This window comes from Planococcus citri, chromosome 4, assembly GCF_950023065.1.
Source record: "Planococcus citri chromosome 4, ihPlaCitr1.1, whole genome shotgun sequence".
Classification (NCBI taxonomy): domain Eukaryota; kingdom Metazoa; phylum Arthropoda; class Insecta; order Hemiptera; family Pseudococcidae; genus Planococcus; species Planococcus citri.
Window position 1 is genome coordinate 49,372,343 of NC_088680.1, and position 20,562 is coordinate 49,392,904.

The window sequence follows — 20,562 nt, forward strand, 5'->3', positions numbered from 1 at the left end:
GTACTTGTGAATAAATTCTTACCAGTTGCAATTTATAACTGCGATTATTATTTCGTTGTATTTTTTGCGCTTAAAATTGCAAATGTGCTATGCATGTTAGTATAGTACTACTTGGTACCTACACAATCTGATTTCTGATACATACTTACAATCTACATCCACCAAAAGTTCTACCATATTAGGATAATGAGGTGTATATTTTTGCGAGTAAGTACACACAAAGTTATTTATTTACGTAGGTAGGTCTGTGTGGTCAAAGCTTTAGAAAAGAAAGATGTCGAATAATTCCACGAATAGAACAACAGGAAGAAATTTTCAGAATTTTAGCTTTATTTTTAAATAGGTAACCTTTTCTGTTCACAGGTACTTCATATTTCAATTTTTCTAACACACCAAAATGACGGATTTAAAATTTTGGCAATATTTCCGTGGACTGCCAAAAGTCATTTCACATGCAATAATGCCATTATGAAAAGCTTGATTGATGCTGGCCATGAAATCACCGTCATAACATCATTTCCTGAACAAGCATCCGCTGAAAATTACTCTTCAATCATCGATGTTTCTGAAAAAAATTTGTACTTTGTTGGGCAATCAACATTCGACAAATTTATCACGCAAAATTCATTAGAACTTTTAGATAAAAGAACAAATGTAGAATTTCCATATTGCTCCAAAATTCTGAAGTTGCCAGAAATACAAGTAAGATTAATACTAATTGTGTAATATTGTATAATAATGTCGTTACATTAGTCAGAAGCAAGTTAAAACAAACGGAACTAGGTTGTTTTCCTCCTTCGAAGTAGGTACTGTCTTCATTAAATTTCGCTTTTTTCCAGAGAATATTAAATAGTAATGAAAAATTGTACGACGCGGTATTCGTTGAAATATTATACCTCCATAAATGTTTTTTGCCCGTTGTTGAAAAAATGAACGTACCTTTTATCGGAACAGTGACATTTAGGACCTGGATTCATGCAGATCACGCAATTCATAATCCTCATCATCCAGCTTATATTCCGCATGAAACAGTAACCCAAAAATGGAATTTGGATCATATTTTTGGAAGAATACTAAGCGTTTGGGATCATATTGTAGTACTGTTGTATAGGAATTTCGTTGCTGCAAAAATGCTGAGACAATTTAACGACGATCACATCGATCAACTCAATTCTCTGGGGAAATACATGGAAATTGAGCCGGATATAATTTTTTATAACAATCACGCTTCTTTGTTACCCAGACCAATGAATCCAAATAATGCGATTGAAATCGGCGGAATACACATAAAAGACGCCGAACCTTTGGCAGAGGTACCTCCTCTATTTTATACAAATTTTCACTTGTTCTCGAAACATGCCAACTTATGCAGATTTTTTCATCTCCTGACCAGGATATTCAAAAATTTATCGATGAGGCAGAACATGGTGTAATTTTATTCACACTGGGGTCAGTTGTGCGAGCAACGTCCTTGACTATTGAAGTTCAGCAGGCACTCAGAGAAGCTTTTGGCGATATACCGCAGAGAATTATTTGGAAATTTGAAGAAAAAATGCTAAATTTACCCAGCAATGTTATGATGCTCGACTGGGTGGCTCAAAGAGATATCCTAGGTGCGTAAACGTGTACCATATCCCCATCTAAATCGTGCAGCTTTTTTTATAACTAATAGCTTATTTCTTTTAATTCGATGTCTACATTCTTACCTACCTACTAAATATCTTTTACAATAAATTAATCAATTTTAACTTTTTAGAACATGAAAATGTCAAAGCCTTCATCACTCATTGTGGAGTGGGAAGTATGAATGAAGCAGTTCACACTGCAACACCTGTAGTGGCTTGCCCTTTATTTGGCGATCAACCCGACAATGCTAAGTTATTGGAGGATTTGGGAGTAGCTGTTCATTTAGATATTTACGATATTACCAGAGAAAACGTATTTAATGCGTTGAATGCAATTATTAATGATACAAGGTAGGCATAAAATTTTTCTTATTCATTCCATGTATTCGTGCACCTATTATTATTATTTTTTCATCTATTGCTCAAGATATTACGACAATATGCAAAAGCTGTCGAAAAAATTCAAAGATCGACCGATGACACCACAGCAAAGCGTCGTTTATTGGACTGAATATGTGATCAGACATCAAGGTGCATCTCATTTGAGAAGTCCTGCAGCTCAGTGTTCCTGGTTCCAATTTTTAATGCTCGATGTAGCACTTGTTGTAGCAACAGTTCTAGTCATTTTTGTGTATTTACTGTTATGTGTGGTGAGAATTTTTTCATCCTATTTCGCACATATTAGATTTCTCAATAGATTTAATAAACCAAAAAGTAAAAAGCTTTGAGAAACTTCTAATATGTATTTGAGTACATTTACCTACATATGTATCAACCTAGATAAAAATGAATGCAAGACAGAAACGTGGCAATTTGGTTTTTTTGTTTTTTTTTAATTGTAGCGCTAGAAATGCAAAAAATTACTAAAATTAGAGACAGTTATTTTCACATTATTTACGCGTGATCAATTAAGTATATAAATTCATAGTCCATTCAAAGTATACAGCAATAAATCAAAGAATGGACTCATGGACCAACGGACCACTTTAACTTTCCTGCTATTGGTCTATAAAATGTTTAGGTACTTATTCATCGAGTGGGTACCTTCATAAGTATACATAGAAGGCAAGCATTTAAATCGTACCATCATTATTTTTTTTCTTCTCACTTAAATATTCTTCTTGTATTTCATTTAAAGTCTTACCATGAGTCTCAGGTAATATGAAAATAGCAAACAACACACTCAACGCGCAAGCCACCGTTAAACACCACAACATGGTTCTAATCCCAAAATAAAACATAACATTAAGATAATATTTCAAACTCACAGCCCAACTAATCCACGCTAAGCATCCGAAAAATCCTTGCAACGTGCCTCTGACTTCCAAAGGAAATAATTCTCTTCCAATAACAAAGGATAGAGGGAAAATCGCCATATTCTCTAATAGGTTATACGCACACAACAAAGTAAGCACAATCCAAGCACACGGTTTGTATTCGCTTTCCAAATAAAAAAATTCATACAAGGAAACACCCAACATACTAATAGTCATTCCACTCGCAGAAACAGTCAACGCTACTTTTCGTTTAAAATTATGCATAAAAAATGGTGTAAGAAAACTGCCACAAAATCCAGCTATCGAGTAAATCACCGCTAACGGCGATCCATCGTAAGGGGTTTTTAATTCGTCAATGATGAGAACAGTATAAGATAAAAAAAATCAAAGGCCCAGCTAAAGTAATCAAGAAGGAAAGTAAATTGACAATTAAGAATTGTCTCCAAGCTAGATAACATTTTTTCATCATTCCTCCTTCTTTCTTATTGATTGCCTCGAGAGCTAGTTCCATATCTTTGATCTCGTCTTCCAACTCATTTCATCTTTTAGACCTCAAAGCAACGAGTACATACCTCTATTAGTCCGGCATATGACAATAGGAGTAATTGCACCCCCCCCCCGCCGATCCTCCGGGTCATCTTTTTCTTAAAGGGAATATCCTAAGTAACATTTTAAAGCAAACTTGCCAAAAAAAAAAGTTGGCCTTACTTACAAAATGGCGGCCATTTTGATTGACAGGTTAGCAGAAATCGCAGATTTTGCGTTTTAACATAGGACTTGCACGAACTATTTCAAACGTTACAAAGGTAGATCGAAAGATCATGCAAAAATTTATCACCTGTCAAAATTTCAAGTGCTAAAGTGCGTTTTTCGATTTTTGGTGAATTTTTGAAAATCGAATTTAGGCCAAAAATGAGGGGAAAAATCAAAATTTTACCAAATTGACCAAGAACGCTGAAATTTGGGATATACCCTATTTTCGACATGCCAAATCGGTTGGAAACGGTTTCAGCCCGTTTTGAGCAGTTCTGGAGCCTCCAGCAGATTTTTGTAACTCGAAATTCCCATCAAATTGAAGTTGCAAAGCTAAAATTTATTCTAAAAACTAATTTCGATACGCTACGAAGTACTGCAGGTGAATTTCAAGTCGTTTTGGAGCCTCAGGCAACTTTTTGAAAACTCCTGAAGCCTCCAGCAGATTTTTGAAACTTTAAATTTTCACAAAACTTCATCAAATGGAGATGGAAAGTTGAAATTTACTCTACACCCCAATGTTAACACCCTCTGAAGACGACTTCTAGTGGATTTCAAGTCATTTTAGAAACTCCATCTACTTTTTTGAAAATTACTGGAGCCTCCAGTAGATTTCTGAAACTTGAAATTTCCCCAAAATCTCATCAAACTAAGATGGAGAGTCGATATTCATTCTGCAAACTAATTTCAATACGCTATGAAGTTGACTGCTGGTGAATTTCAAGTCGTTTTGGAGCCTCCAGCGACTTTTTAAAAAGTTGTGCGACGTTTTTTTGGAAAGTTGAAATTTTCTAAGAGTAGCTGGAAGCTTCAAAACCATTTGGAACCACCATGTAGTCTTCGAAGTAAATTTCAGCTTGCCAACTCCATTTGATAAATCAATGTTGGGGAAATTTCAAGTTTCAGAAATCTACTGGAGGCTCTAAAATGACTTGAAATCCACTAGAAGTCGTCTTCAGAGGGTGTTAACATTGGGGTGTAGAGTAAATTTCAGCTTTCCATCTCCATTTGATGAAGTTTTGTGAAAATTTAAAGTTTCAAAAATCTGCTGGAGGCTTCAGGAGTTTTCAAAAAGTTGCCTGAGGCTCCAAAACGACTTGAAATTCACCTGCAGTACTTCGTAGCGTATCGAAATTAGTTTTTAGAATAAATTTTAGCTTTGCAACTTCAATTTGATGGGAATTTCGAGTTACAAAAATCTGCTGGAGGCTCCAGAACTGCTCAAAACGGGCTGAAACCGTTTCCAACCGATTTGGCATGTCGAAAATAGGGTATATCCCAAATTTCAGCGTTCTTGGTCAATTTGGTAAAATTTTGATTTTTCCCCTCATTTTTGGCTTAAATTCGATTTTTAAAAATTCACCAAAAATCGAAAAACGCACTTTAGCACTTGAAATTTTGTCAGATGATAAATTTTTGCATGATATTTTGATCTACCTTTGTAAAGTTTGAAAAATTTCGTGCAAGTCCTATGTTAAAACGCAAAATCTGCGATTTCTGCTGACCTGTCAATCAAAATGGCCGCCATTTTGTAAGTAAGGCCAACTTTTTTTTTGGAAAGTTTGCTTTAAAATGTTCCTTAGGATGTCCCCTTTAAGAAAAAAGTTGTCACAGAGGATCGGCGGGGGGGGGGGTCAATTACTCCTATTGTCATATGCCGGACTAATAACTGTAGGTAGGTATTCTCAGGTACAAACGAAGGGCTAATTGTGAAAGTCGCCTTAGTCATTTTTTTGTTCACACAACTTTAAACATTTTTTTTTCATATTTCATCAATTTTAAAGGGAAAAATGAGTATTGTAATGCAATTCTGGGATAGTTGAAGATGTTTTTTTAATACTTGACCATGAAGTTTTTACATTATCACTGAAGCAGGACAACAACGTTTTCATTGATTTGTACAAAAATCACTGCTGACTAAGGCGACTTTCACAATTAGCCCTTCAAACGTCAGCGTTGAATGAGTTGTATACTTGAGATTCGAAGGTGCCAGGTTGTGTGCTCTTATATAGCTTCAAAATGGGAGTTTCTTTCCATCTTGATTCAACTATAAGAATTATAATTTTTCAGAACACCAAAATGTGATTGTGTTTATTAGCCATTGTGGACTGGGAGGTACAAACGAAGCAGTCTACACAGCTACTGCTGTCCTTGCTTGTCCCTTATTTGCCGATCAACTGGATAATGCCAAATTGTTAGATCATGGTGTTGCTGTTCATTTAGACGTCCACGACACTACGAAGAAAAATATTTTAAATGCACTAAATGCAGTTATCAATAACACAAGGTATGATTTATCGATTTTTTTGTTTTTTTGAAATCCTTATATGTACATCTCACTTTAATTAATCAATCGCCATCTATCTTATACCCATTTTATTTGATTTTTACATATACATAATAGCTATCGTGAGGATATGCGGAAGCTATCGAACAAGTTTAAAGACCAACCAATGACACCACAGCAAAGTGTAGTTTATTGGACCGAATATGTAATCAGGCATCAAGGTGCATCTCATCTTCAAAGTCCGGTATCTCGGTTGTTTTGGTTACAATTTTTCATGCTCGATGTCATATTTATTGTTACAACTGTTCTAGTCATTTTTTTACTTTTATTTTATTTCATTATCAGAATTTGCTTACCTATCTCATTTTGCACAGATTAAGATGTTACAATCAATTTAAAAAACCTAAAAATGAAAAACTGTGAAAATTTCAAAGTATGAATATGAATATAAATACGTAGGTACCTAGGTATTTATAATAATGTATCTAATCTTGCGGATCACGTTATTTTGTAGATAGGTACAGATAGGTACATGAACCTTTTTTATTGCATTTACTCCACTGTTTACTTCACTTATTTATGTGTATGATGTATGAAACGAGTTTTTTGAAAACCTCATGATTCCTTTGAATGCAATACACTGCTACTTATCGAATGTACCTACATATTAAAAAAATGATACTTTCAGATTGAAATGAAGGAGACCAACAATGAAGAATTGCAAGTTTTTGTCACCTTTCTACATAAGTCATTAAGTACCCAATTATTTTCTTTCTATGTACCTATTTCACGATAAGATTATTTTCAATGCCCTATACATTGTACTTGTGAATAAATTCTTACCAGTTGCACTTTATAACTGCGATTATCACTTCGTTGTATTTTTTGCGCGTAAAATTGCAAATGTGCTATGTTAGTACTACTTGGTACCTACACAATCTGATTTCTGATAGATACTTACAATCTACATCCACCAAAAGTTCTACCATATTACGATAATGAGGTGTATATTTTTGCGAGTAAGTAAACACGAAGTTATTTATTTACGTAGGTAGGTCTGTGTGGTCATTACTTTAGAAAAGAAAGATGTCGAATAATTCCACGAATAGAACAACAGGAAGAAATTTTGAGAATTTTAACTTTATTTTTAAATAGGTAACCTTTTTTGTTCATAGGTACTTCATACTTTAATTTTTCTATCATACCGAAGTGACGGATTCAAAATTTTGGCAATATTTCCATGGACTGCCAAAAGTCATTTCACATGCAATAATGCCATTATGAAAAGCTTGATTGATGCTGGCCACGAAATCACCGTCATAACATCGTTTCCTGAACAAGCTTCCGCTGAAAGTTACTCTTCAATCATCGATGTTTCTGAGAAAAAGTTGTACTTTGTTGGGCAATCAACATTCGACGAATTTATCACGCAAAATTCATTAAAATTTTTAGATAAAAGAACAAATGTAGAATTTCCATATTGCTCCAAAATTCTGAAGTTGCCAGAAATACAAGTAAGATTAATGTTAGGCTAATTGTTTAATAATGTCGTTACATTAGTCAGAAGCAAGTTAAAACACCAGAACAAGGTCATTTTCCTCGTTTGAAGTAGGTACTGTCTTCATTAAATTTCTCTTTTTTCCAGAGAATATTAAATAGTAATGAAAAATTGTACGACGCGACGCGGTATTCGTTGAAATATTATACCTCCATAAATGTTTTTTGCCCGTTGTTGAAAAAATGAACGTACCTTTTATCGGAACAGTGACATTTAGGACCTGGATTCATGCAGATCACGCAATTCATAATCCTCATCATCCAGCTTATATTCCGCATGAAACAGTAACCCAAAAATGGAATTTGGATCATATTTTTGGAAGAATACTAAGCGTTTGGGATCATATTGTAGTACTGTTGTACAGGAATTTCGTTGCTGCAAAAATGCTGAGACAATTTCACGACGATCACATCGATCAACTCAATTCTCTGGGAAAATACATGGAAATTGAGCCGGATATAATTTTTTATAACAATCACGCTTCTTTGTTACCCAGACCAATGAATCCAAATGCGATTGAAATCGGCGGAATACACATAAAAGACGCCGAACCTTTGGCAGAGGTACCTCCTCTATTTTATACAAATTTTCACTTGTTCTCGAAACATGCCAACTTATGCAGATTTTATCATCTCCTAACCAGGATATTCAAAAATTTATTGATGAGGCAGAACATGGTGTTATTTTATTCACACTGGGGTCAGTTGTGCGAGCAACGTCCTTGACTATTGAAGTTCAGCAGGCATTCAGAGAAGCTTTTGGCGATATACCGCAGAGAATTATTTGGAAATTTGAAGAAAAAATGCTAAATTTACCCAGCAATGTTATGATGCTCGACTGGGTGCCTCAAAGAGATATTCTAGGTGCGTAACTGTGTACTATATTCCCATCTAAATCGTGCAGCTTTTTTATAACTAATAAGCTTATTTCTTTTAATTCATCGTCTACATTCTTACCTACCTACTAAATATCTTCTACAATAAATTAACCAATTTTTTAACTTTTTAGAACATGAAAATGTGAAAGCCTTCATCACTCATTGGGGAGTGGGAAGTATGAATGAAGCAGTTCACACTGCAACACCTGTAGTTGCTTGCCCTTTATTTGGCGATCAACCCGACAATGTTAAGTTATTGGAGGATTTGGGAGTAGCTGTTCATTTAGATATTTACGATATTACCAGAGAAAACGTATTTAATGCGTTGAATGCAATTATTAATGATACAAGGTGGACATACATTTTTTTTTATTCATTCAATGCCTTCGTGCATTTAGAATATTTGATTAACTATAGGTAGGTAAGTAGATACCTACCTAATTACCTATTATTATTATTTTTTCATTTATTGCTCAAGATATTACGACAATATGCAAAAGCTGTCGAAAAAATTCAAAGATCGACCGATGACACCCCGGCAAAGCGTCGTTTATTGGACTGAATATGTGATCAGACATCAAGGTGCATCTCATTTGAGAAGTCCTGCAGCTCAGTTGTCCTGGTTCCAATTTTTAATGCTCGATGTCGCAATTGTTGTAGCAACAGTTCTAGTCATTTTTGTGTATTTACTGTTTTGTGTGGTGAGCATTTTTTCATCTTATTTCGCACATATTAGATTTCTCAATAGATTTAATAAACCAAAAAGTAAGAAGCTTTAAGAAACTTCTTATAAGTAGGTACCAACGTACATTAATCTAAAAATAAATTCAAAACAGAAACGTAGCAATTTGTTTTTTTTTTTAAATTTTAACCATAGGAATGCAAAAAATTACTAAAATTAGAGACAGTTATTTTCACATTGAATTTACATTTATAGTCCATTCAAAGTATACAGCAATACCTAGATCAAAAAATGGACTCATGGATCAACTAGATCAGCACAGCGGACTGACCAACTTATAACTTTCCTGCTATTGGTCTATAAAATGTTTACTTATTCATCGAGTGGGTACCTTCATAAGTATGTACCTAGGTGCATACCTACGTATGTAGAAGGCAAGCACTTAAATCGTACAATCACTCTTTTTTTTCTTCTTACTAAAATATTCTTCCTGTATTTCATTCAAAGTCTTACCATGAGTCTCAGGTAATATGAAAATAGCAAATAACACAATCAACGCACAAGCCACCGTTAAACACCACAACATGGTTCTAATCCCAAAATAAAACATAACATTAAGATAATACTTCAAACTCACAGCCCAACTAATCCACGCTAAGCATCCGAAAAATCCTTGCAACGTGCCTCTGACTTCCAAAGGAAATAATTCTCCTCCAATAACAAACGATAGAGGGAAAACCGCCATATTCTCTAATATGTTATACGCACATAACAAAGTAGGCACAATCCAAGCACACGGTTTGTATTCGCTTTCCAAATAAAAAAATTCATACAAGGAAACACCCAACATACTAATAGTCATTCCACCCGCAGAAACAGTCAACGCTACTTTTCGTTTAAAATTATGCATAAAAAATGGTGTAAGAAAACTACCGCAAAATCCAGCTATCGAGTAAATCACCGCTAACGTCGATCCATCGTAAGGGGTTTTTAATTCGTCAATGATGAGAACAGTATAAGATAAAAAAATCAAAGGCCCAGCTAAAGTAATCAAGAAGGAAAGTAAATTAACAATTAAGAATTGTCTCCAAGCTAGAAAACATTTTTTCATCATTCCTCCTTCTTTTTTATCGATAGCTTCGAGAGCAAGTTCCATATCTATGATCTCGTCTTCCAGCTCATTTCGGCTTTTAGACCTTAAAGCAACGAGTACCTCTATAGCTTGATCTTTTTTACCTTTTGAGTATAACCAAACCGGAGATTCGGGTAAAATAAATGTTAAAAATAGACTAACGAAAGACATTACAGTGAAAATTATGGCAACGATGTTCCATTTAAAGAAATACATTAAAAAACTGCTAATTATTACACCAAAATTTAGAGTAACGTCGACCAAAGCGAGCAATAATCCTCTGTATTTTGCAGTTGATATTTCTGATACGTATGGAGTGATGGATTGGCCTATTCCTGGCAAACGAAAAAATTGTAAGTAGGTATAGGTATACTTAATCATTCGTTATCGAAAATTCAGATTAAGTGTTAAGAGAACCTGTGTTTTGAAAAACGTCAGTTAAATTGGCTGCGTAATTGGTAAATTGAAGAAGTTATAGTTACAGCTATAAAATTGTTAGGCAGGTAAAAGACCTACCAATTTTTTATTTTTTTTTTTCAAGAGCATAACCCAGTAAAGATCGTGACCTCGCTCCTATATATAGTTTCCAAAAGGAATGAAATTGCAATTTTAGTAGAAAAATTAATTCGGATTCGGACCAATTTGTTTCTATGTACCTATACACTGTACATACCTACTTATGTTATAGATAAGTATAATTTTTCTTAACAAAATTGATTCTCGTCTAATTTTGGGAATCCCTGGCCCTCTTTTTGGATGACCCACCGGTTCTCCTGAACTCATCACAACAAAATTAGCAAATTTCAGTTTAGTGAATGGCATTTCGTAGGTATACTTATGGTAACTCCTTCAATTTAAAAGCTAAGCAACTCTTTGTGTAAAGTAGTACAAACCTGATGCTCCACCACTGATCACCAAGGCTACAAATATAATTTGATAAGATGTTGCCACACTTATCATTGCCCAAGAAATTATAAATGGAACGAACATGATTAAGATACAGGATCTTCTTCCAATCACATCTGTTAAAAAACCTGATGCTATGCATCCAATAGGTCCTAGTAGGGCACTGCCGGAAGCTGAAACAATCGCATACTAAGTTACATATTGAATAAATGATATACGTATGTATAAATAAAAAAAATTGCGATTCATCCTTACCTATCCATGTTTTCTCATCATTGTTTAGATGTATTTTGGAGTCTGGTTGATCCAATTGATGACATAAAAATGCCACATAGTTGCGACTGAATCCCATCGAAACGTATATGAGTAAAGTTATCAATCCGAAACATATCTTCGAACAATAATAATTATTTAAAAATAAAGTGATTAAATTCAAGCGAAAAAAACGTTCAAATAAATAAGTAGCTAGGTAAGTATTTCAAGCTGTGTTTGAAAGTACAAACTCACTTGTTTAGCTGTTCCATTAATTGGTATTTTTTGCAACATTTTGAATTCAAAACTGCTGGAGCCTATTTATGTAGATGAAAAAATGTCAATTCAAGAAAAAAATGGTAGGTACCTACATCAATATTTGAAAATTATCGTACATACAGTTCACATGTAGCTTATCCCTATATTACTCGAGTTGAGAACTTTTACGTCATTATCTGCTTACTTATATACCTACTATGAAATTGGATTAACCCCAGATCTGCACCGTGAGAGGTGTAATCAAGTTATCTTTTGTTATCAGGCTGATTAAGTAGTGTTAACAATATTCGCGAACATTTGAGAAATTGATGAAAATTTTTCAAATTCGAAATGGTTTATTTTTTAATTTTCAAGTAACAATAACTGATGCACTAGTGTGGTTCTCACATGCAGCTGTTCAATTTACGAGAATTAAAAAAAAAAACATCTATAAAAGCCCAAATTTGCACCTTTTTTTTGCAGAATATGCGGGAATATTTTGAAATGTCAAAATTTTGTCAAAATTGGTCACTTTCCTCCCCAAACGCGAAGATTTGAGAGTTTTCAAAATATGTACATACCTAACAAATTGAGAATATTCTCATTTTCATTTTTTGGTTTCTTAAAAATACCTAGTAATAATGACCAAAAATTGACATCACTGTATTTCAATTCAAATTATTTTCCCAGTTCCATAAATTATATTTTTTGGTATTTTGAGTTGATTAATTCGAAATATTTGAGAAAAACAATTCTCAAAACATAGTTTTACCCAAAAATAAGCGATTGTATAGAATCCTAAAAGAAGTTTTGGATTTTGATGGAAAGTGGCCCAAGTCGATGCAGAATCTCAAATACTACCTAGATATTTGAACTGGAGCCATTCGCCAAAAAAACAGGTTGAGTAGGGGATATAGCAGAAAAAATTCACTATAGATGAAAAATATGAAAAATGGATTAATACTTTTGAAAGTGTTCTTCAACTATATTTCGTGTCAATCCCATTTTTTTTCAGCAGATACCTTCTTGAAGGCATAATATTGAAATTGAGTATATGGATAGGTATGTCAATAAGTTTCCTATCTGTTTCGTGATAACACTATCTTCAATTCAGCGTGGAGTATGTCTTTATGTGCGGCTCTAACGGGTAGGGTCTCAGCACGAAAATTATCAATTTATTGTTTTCTTTGCACGTGAATTACGAATTTACTCTGCGAATATTTCGTTGGCGTCTGTGTGTATAATCTGTTAATAATACAAATATTACTAATTAAACAGAATTTTCATATCAAAATACAATGGGATCCGCATTCTTGCACGTAAGTTGACCTAAAGTTACGTACTTACTTACTTTAGTGAATAAATTTACATAGATAGGTACCTAAGTAACCACTAACCTACATACCCGTAAATACATATGATACATAGGTATATAGGTACTTCCTACTAGGTATCTAGCTACATGATTTGTCGTCAATCCAGTCAAGATCTGTTTTTTTGGAAAAATTTGTGGAAAGTGCTTGGTTATCAAAAGACTTAGGTAGCAGATTAAAATAAAACTAAATTCTAGTATTATAATAGGTAATGGCAACGTGAAATAGATGCATATGATAGGTGGAATGTTATCTCTCCAGTCCAACAACCAATCATGTGCTATCATTATTATCATTCATCGTGACCAACCGAAGTATTTAGCAGAAAACTTTTTTAGGGGTACCCGATATTCCTGGGCACCCTGTATGGTATGTAGTATGTAGGTACCTACTTAGCAAGGATGACAGACGATTTCATGAAATACGAACACGTTTGTTTACAACTGAGTTGGAATTTATCTTTAAGAAAGAAAATCTAATTGCAAACTGCTTCTTTCTAGGTAATTTATGCTTCAATTTTCCTGATATGCTCTGGGGATGGATATAAAATATTGGCAATATTTCCATGGCCTGCTAAAAGTCGTTTTACTTGCAATAATGCCATTATGAAAAGTTTGATTGATTCTGGCCACGAAGTCACTGTCCTCACGTCGTTTCCTGAACAAGCTTCTGCAGAAAATTATTCATCAGTGATCGACGTTTCTGAGAAGAACTTGACTCTTTTTGGGAAATCAAAATATAACGAATGGACTACGCAAAATCCTTTTGAAATTTTCGAAAAAGGAATTAGAATAGGATTCCCTTACTGTTCCAAAGTTCTGAATTCACCAGAAATCCAAGTAAGATCTATTCAATTTATTGTAAAGAACACGCGAAATGAAAAATAAGAGCAGATGAAAGAAATGGAGATCTTAGCCATACCATTTCCATTTCGCTTCTTAAAGTTTTATCTAAAGCAAATCAACAATTCAGGATTAATTGATGTTTTCTGGTTAATCATTCTTTTGTTTCAGAGAATATTAAAAAGCGATAAAAAACTATACGATGTGGTATTCGTTGAAATTTTGTTCTTTTATAAATGTTTTTTGCCTGTTGCCGAAAAACTGAATATACCAGTTATTGCTACTGTAACCACGAAGACCAGGACTCAAGCAGATCATGCGATTAATAATCCCAACAACCCAGCTTGTATTCCATATGAAATACTATCGCAAAAACGAAAACTGGATCATATTTTTGGACGAATTACTAATTTATTGAATCATTTGGCATCATTTTGGTATGAAAACTTCGTTGTGCCAAACATGTTGAAACAGTTCCATAATGATCACACCGATCAGCTCAGATCTTTCGGAAAATATTTGGACATGGAGCCCAATTTAATTTTTTATAACAATCATGCTTCCCTGTTCTCGAGGCCAATGAATCCAAATGCGGTTGAAATCGGAGGAATACATATACAAGGTGCCAAACCTTTGCCAACGGTAGGTAGTCATGGTGCCTACTTTACAAACAATTACCATAACTTTGACTCAAGAGAGAGAACAAAATAAGTAATTTGTGGCGAGTATCTATTTATTTTTTATGTGTAGAATATTCAGAAGTTTATCGATGAAGCAGAGCATGGCGTCATTTTATTCACACTTGGGTCAGTTGTTCGAGCAGCTACATTGCCTTTTGAAAGTCAGAAGGCGTTCACAGATGCTTTTGCCGAATTACCACAAAGAATTATTTGGAAATTTGAGGAAAAAATAGAACATTTATCCAGTAACGTGATGATGCTCGACTGGTTGCCTCAACGAGATATTCTGGGTGAATTTTTATTTGCACTCAGAGTCAATGTACCTAAGAACTTAGCTTGTGTTTAGTCTGAAAAATTCAATTATGTGGTTTTCGAATTGGAGGTTATTTTCACGTTGAAGGATTTGAAAGATAGCGAGTGCTTGGTGAAAATTTTAGTTCATATAGGTACATACTTACTTCACCTACCCCTAACGCAATTTCGATTGAATTTCACAAAATTAGACACTTTTGATACAATGTGATCTCACATGGACAATTTGGAGCAACTTTTAATCAAATTCTAGCACACATTTCCCCCCTTGTAAACCCGGTTGGACAGCAAACAGTGTACAGAGGGGTACCTCGTCTTTTTTGTTTAGGTATAGGTATTAGGTACCTAATCAACTTCTGCAAGCACATTTTGATACCACACTTTTCGTTGCAGTAAAAGAACAACAAAAAATTAAGGATCATGACGTTTTCTTGTAAAATCTGCAAATAGATACATAGGAAAAATTACCTACTTCATCGTGATAATTTTTCAGAACATGAAAATGTGATAGCTTTCATTAGTCACTGCGGATTGGGAGGCGTAAATGAAGCAGTTTACACGGCTACGCCTGTAGTTGCTTGTCCTCTATTTGGTGATCAACCAGGGAATGCAGATATATTGGAGGATATGGGAGCAGCAGTTCGTTTAGATATCCATGAAATCACCAAACAAAACGTACTCAATGCATTAAATTCAATTATTAATGATACTAGGTAGATATGAAATTCATTTATCGACTTATCGTTTTTATAATTTTGACTGCACCAGGCTAACTACCTATTTACTCGTACTTTATTTTTGCATAAATTAGGTTTTACAACAATATGCAAAAGCTGTCAAAAAAATTCAAAGATCGACCAATGACACCACAGCAAAGCGTCGTTTATTGGACTGAATATGTGATCAGACATCAAGGTGCATCTCATTTGAAAAGTCCTGCAGCTCAGTTGTCCTGGTTCCAATTTTTAATGCTCGATATCGTACTTGTTATAGTAACAGTTCTAGTCATTTCTGTGTATTTATTGTTTTGTGTGGTGAGAATTTTTTCATCTTATTTCGCACATGTCAGATTTTTCAATAGATTTAATAAGCCAAACAGTAAAAAGCTTTAAGAAACATCTAATATGTACCTACCTACGTACAAAGGCACCTACATACCTAGTTAGACTGCCCTAAAAATAAATTCAAAGTAGAAACATGGCAACTTGTCTTTTTTGTTTTTTCAAATTTTAACAATTTATCGGAAATGCACAAAATTACCAATTAAGATTAGTGATAGTTATTTTTACATTATTTACACACGATTACTTATTTACATTTATAGTTCATTCGAAGTATACAGCAATAGCACAAGAAATGGACTCCTGGACAAACTAGATCAACGCATCAGACCTAAGTACTCGTACTTATAACTTTCCTTTCCATGGTGTTGATCTATAAAATGTTTACCTCCTATTCATTAAGTGGGTATCCTATCATAAGTAGAAGGTAAGCATTTAAATCGTGCTACCATTCTTCATTTTCTTTTCACTAAAATACTCTTCTTGCACTTCATTCAAAGTCTTACCATGCGTTTCTGGCAAAATAAAAATTCCAAACACAACTAGCAACGCACAAGACACCGTAAAACACCACAGCATAGTCGTAACACCAAAATCAAACATAACATTGGGATAATACTTTAAACCCACAGCCCAACTAATCCATGCTAAGCATCCGAAACATCCTTGCAACGTACCTCTGACCTCCAAAGGAAAAATTTCTCCTCCAATAACAAATGATAAAGGAAAAACTGCCATATTATCTAGAAGATTGTAAACACACAATAAAACAGGTACAATCCAAACACACGGCTTGAATTCGCTTTCCAAGAAAAAAAATTCATACAAGGAAACCCCCAACATACTAATGGTCATCCCACCTGCAGAAACAATCAAAGCCACTTTTCGTTTAAAATTATGCATAAAAAATGGCGTCAGAAAACTACCACAAAATCCAGCTATCGAGTAAATCACCGTTATTGTCGATGCATCGTAAGGTATTTTCAACTCATCGATGATAAGAATAGTATAAGATAAGAAAATCAAAGGCCCGGCTAGAACGATCAAGAAAAAGAGTACATTGGCGATTAAAAATTGCCTCCAGGCTAGAAAACACTTTTTCATCATTCCTCCTCCTTTCATATCGATTGCTTCGAGAGCTAGTTCCATATCTTTTATCTCGTCTTCCAACTCGTCTCGGCTTTTAGACCTTAAAGCAACGAGTACCTCTATAGCTTGATCTTTTTTACCTTTTGAGTATAACCAAACCGGAGATTCGGGTAAAATAAATGTTAATAATAGACTTACGAAAGACAACACAGTGACAATTATAGCGACGATGTTCCATTTTAGGAAATACATTAAAAAACTGCATATTATTACACCAAAATTTAAAGTTACATCGACCAAAGAGAGCAGTAGACCTCTGTACTTCGTTGTTGATATTTCTGAGACGTATGGGATAATCGATTCGCCAATTCCTAATAAGCAGAAAAATACACCTATTATAAGATTACCCATGTTAAGAATCAAGATTAAACACATAAACAGCAACAAGGGAACCTCACATTTCAATAGGTATAGTGACTTTTCCCTCAATTTTGCAGCTTCAATTTTTTTGTAAAATTCTATGAGTAAGTAGGTACCTATCACCTTGACCCAAATATGAACTCATGTAAGTAAGGTTCCCTTACCGACATGAAGATCTGTGCAAGTGTGCAATGAACTTGGTATAGATGTACTTGTACATACCTAAAGCTCCACTACTGATTATCATGGCTACAAAAATTAATTCGTACGACGAAGCAGCGCTTATCATGGCCCATGAAATAATAAATGGAATAAACATGATTAAGAGACAGGATTTTCTTCCAATCACATCCATTAAAAATCCTGATGCTAAACATGTAAAAGGCGCCAGCATAGTTCCGCTGGAAGCTTGAAATAATCATAACACGTATAATTAATTAGGTAGGTACCTATTTAGATAATAGATAGGCATAATTATGTAGGTATGTATGAGATATTTTATAATAACGGGGGTGAAAAGTACTATAGTTTTTGCTCCTTTAACGATCAGTGAGAGAGACAAAAAGGTAACACTCTTTATTTCCTATGGTAATAAATTTCAAGCTTTTAAATTGGATGGTTACCTACTGATTTTTTCCCTATCTTTGGTCGACTCAAATGTGAAATAAATATCAACAATGAAAAAGAGAGATTCCATCAAACACTAAGTTAAGTACCGAGTAAAATGAAAATGTGATTCATCTCATTACCTATCCATGTTTTCTCATCATTACTGAGATGTATTTTGGAGTCCGGTTGATCCAATTGATGATTTAGAAACGCCACATAGTTACGACTGAATCCCATTGAAACGTAAATCAGCAATGTTATAAATGCGTACCATACCTTTCAACAAAAATAATTATTTAAAAAAAATGCAAATATGCCAATCAAATGAAAAAATCGGGGCCAGTAAGCAAAAAAAAGCTGTGTTGAGAGTCAGTTTACTTGTTTTGCTGTTCCATTCATGGGTATTCTTTGCAACATGTTGAATTTGGAACTGCTTGCGTCTATTCATGTGAAAAAAATTCCAATTCAGGCTACTGTGGTTTACTTTTTTTGTAAATATAGGTATCAATATTGTTAAGTTTGTATAATTCAACACAAATCATTACTAACACTGTTTGAATTGTTCTTGTTCACTTTTATGTCATTCAGTAAGTATACTTACCTACTTACGTAATATGCTGCAATAGTGGATCATTAATATCTAATATCTACAACGTGAGAGGTGGTATTATAACTTATCATTATTGTTATCAGATACCTAAGTAGATACTTGAATGTTCAACGACGAATGCCCACAATTATCAGGTACATACTCTTTTATTCAGTAATAATGTTTTCTTAACAGAGGGAGCCAAATGCTAATTAATTTTGTTTCTTTCTCGTGAATATAGACAGAATCCTCCCTCGAATGAACTTCGATTCCTCTCACAATTGAAAAAATTAATTTTTTACTCCTTAGGTGAATAATCTACTGCCTATTTTGTTTCAAAAATTATCAAATACAAGAATGGGATTTTTTTATATCAAGATTAGTGCAGCTTAATGGAACTAAATCACCATCGTCATTGCCTATTTCTGGGAAAAGGTAGGGGGGGGGTATCAATGATCAGTACCTAATACATATATTTACCATAAGTGAAAATAACTTGGTAAAAATCCTGAAAAATGACTTTCTAAATAGATACCTACCAAAATTTTTCGAATAATCCATATTGTGACGTTTTTAGAAAATAAACACTTCAAAATTTGTTCTTCATAATCACACATAGTGACATGGTAGATAAATTGAAGTTACTTAATTCATACTAACTGTTACATTAAAACAACACATGGGCACTTGAGAAATGGTATTTTTAACAAACATAGAGCTACTGAAAATGTGCTATGAATTCTCGATACTTCTTAATACGTATGTTTTTTTTTATCAAGTTGCAAATCTGACCTACCGACCCATTAATGACATTTCAAAACAGCTCGCAAAATCTCGAACCATTTGTAATTGAAATAGTCCGATACGGTTCGTTTTATATTTATGTAGTGCTCAGACACCTACATGCATTAATTCGTACCTAGGCATATACCTACAGATATTAGCTTATCAAAAATTGGATGGAACTTTTAAAACTCTAATGAAAAATGTTTCTCGACCAAAGTAAAGAAAGATGAGTTCAATAATTCATGCGTAGCTTTCGATGATTAATTCAGACAAATTGTTCATGCATAAGTAAGTGAATTTCACGCATTTCAAAGCTCGTGTGTCTACTACAATATGTTATTGCTCATTTCTACCACTCAAGCGAGATCCTCATGCATGCCTTGTAAAATTATAAATTAATGTCGTAATGAGCTTCCTATACTGAAGAATTTAAAAATGGAATTGCGTGTGAGTTAATGGAAAAACCCCGAATTTAACCTTACATGATCAATATTTGTAGGTATAGGTATCTCAAAAGTACATATTATTGGGCTCAAAATTTATTTTTCAAAAAATAAGTACCTACCCAGGTACCTATCTATCATTTTTACATTTTTTAAATTGAAAATTTGGAGGAGGGGGAGAGAAGGTTACAGCCAATTCTTCTGGTCATAATCTAAAAGAGAAACAATCAATGTTATTGAGTCCCTGGGGAAGTTGAAGAGATGGTCTGAGTGATGAGGGCATTTGAAGAATTCAAATTCAAATTCTTTATTTGAGATACATGTGGCAGCATTGCTGCCATCATATCACGTTAAGCATTACATAGTTGAAACAAAATTATTTGAATAATACCTACCTACTAATTTTATGTATAGAATACTAATTTCAGCTTTAAATAGGATAAAAAGACGTGATTAAAACATAAAAAGATGAAGATTTAAAACTATAAGTACATAAAATCTACTCCAGGTTATTTCAAAAAATTTGAATGCTTATTGATACGGGGAGCTGCAGAGATATTCTTCCAGGGCATAATAAGCCCTAGTTATCAGCCATTCTGAGGGCATTTTTGAATTTTTTTGCAGTTGGCTGGTTTTTTACACTCCCTGGAATCCGATTATATACTTTTGCAGCAGATGATACAGTACTACATTGGAGAAGTTTTGTGCGGTAGTGGAGAGTTCTAAGATTACCTTGTGATTTGGTACCTAC

At 34.0% G+C, this 20,562-nt stretch overlaps 5 protein-coding genes across 7 annotated transcripts; 3 read left to right on the forward strand and 2 right to left on the reverse strand.

Annotated features, from left to right (window-relative positions):
* The first annotated feature begins 42 nt into the window (after positions 1-42).
* Positions 43-2,441, forward strand: LOC135843029 (UDP-glucosyltransferase 2-like). The gene is made up of 6 exons (XM_065360756.1): positions 43-207; positions 364-702; positions 840-1,313; positions 1,394-1,613; positions 1,757-1,976; positions 2,053-2,441. The coding sequence occupies exons 1-6, from the start codon at positions 187-189 to the stop codon at positions 2,351-2,353; spliced, it is 1,575 nt and encodes a 524-aa protein (XP_065216828.1). The 5' UTR covers positions 43-186; the 3' UTR covers positions 2,354-2,441.
* A 4,331-nt stretch (positions 2,442-6,772) lies between these two features.
* LOC135843037 (UDP-glucosyltransferase 2-like) lies at positions 6,773-9,220 on the forward strand. The gene is made up of 6 exons (XM_065360771.1): positions 6,773-6,961; positions 7,118-7,456; positions 7,588-8,063; positions 8,144-8,363; positions 8,509-8,728; positions 8,856-9,220. The coding sequence occupies exons 3-6, from the start codon at positions 7,683-7,685 to the stop codon at positions 9,154-9,156; spliced, it is 1,122 nt and encodes a 373-aa protein (XP_065216843.1). The 5' UTR covers positions 6,773-6,961; positions 7,118-7,456; positions 7,588-7,682; the 3' UTR covers positions 9,157-9,220.
* LOC135843036 (facilitated trehalose transporter Tret1-like) lies at positions 9,091-12,752 on the reverse strand. The gene is made up of 4 exons (XM_065360770.1): positions 11,605-12,752; positions 11,353-11,488; positions 11,085-11,270; positions 9,091-10,526 (listed from the first exon to the last, which is right to left on the reverse strand). Exons 1-4 carry the CDS (start codon positions 11,641-11,643, stop codon positions 9,502-9,504), a joined length of 1,386 nt encoding a protein of 461 aa, XP_065216842.1. The 5' UTR covers positions 11,644-12,752; the 3' UTR covers positions 9,091-9,501.
* A 6-nt stretch (positions 12,753-12,758) lies between these two features.
* Positions 12,759-16,012, forward strand: LOC135843020 (UDP-glucosyltransferase 2-like). Of its 2 annotated transcripts, none has more exons than XM_065360743.1 (6): positions 12,759-12,926; positions 13,481-13,819; positions 13,994-14,464; positions 14,573-14,792; positions 15,308-15,527; positions 15,626-16,012. In XM_065360743.1, exons 1-6 carry the CDS (start codon positions 12,906-12,908, stop codon positions 15,924-15,926), a joined length of 1,572 nt encoding a protein of 523 aa, XP_065216815.1. In that variant the 5' UTR covers positions 12,759-12,905; the 3' UTR covers positions 15,927-16,012. The 2 variants fall into 2 exon arrangements, with proteins under 2 accessions (XP_065216815.1, XP_065216814.1); XM_065360742.1 differs by lacking the exon at positions 12,759-12,926 and adding an exon at positions 13,101-13,349.
* LOC135843034 (facilitated trehalose transporter Tret1-like) lies at positions 16,009-19,305 on the reverse strand. 2 transcript variants are annotated; one of them, XM_065360764.1, is made up of 5 exons: positions 19,122-19,305; positions 18,372-18,433; positions 18,134-18,269; positions 17,607-17,792; positions 16,009-17,335 (listed from the first exon to the last, which is right to left on the reverse strand). In XM_065360764.1, the coding sequence occupies exons 1-5, from the start codon at positions 19,141-19,143 to the stop codon at positions 16,311-16,313; spliced, it is 1,431 nt and encodes a 476-aa protein (XP_065216836.1). In that variant the 5' UTR covers positions 19,144-19,305; the 3' UTR covers positions 16,009-16,310. The 2 variants fall into 2 exon arrangements, with proteins under 2 accessions (XP_065216836.1, XP_065216837.1); XM_065360765.1 differs by lacking the exon at positions 19,122-19,305 and adding an exon at positions 18,595-18,613.
* Positions 19,306-20,562: the final 1,257 nt, after the last annotated feature.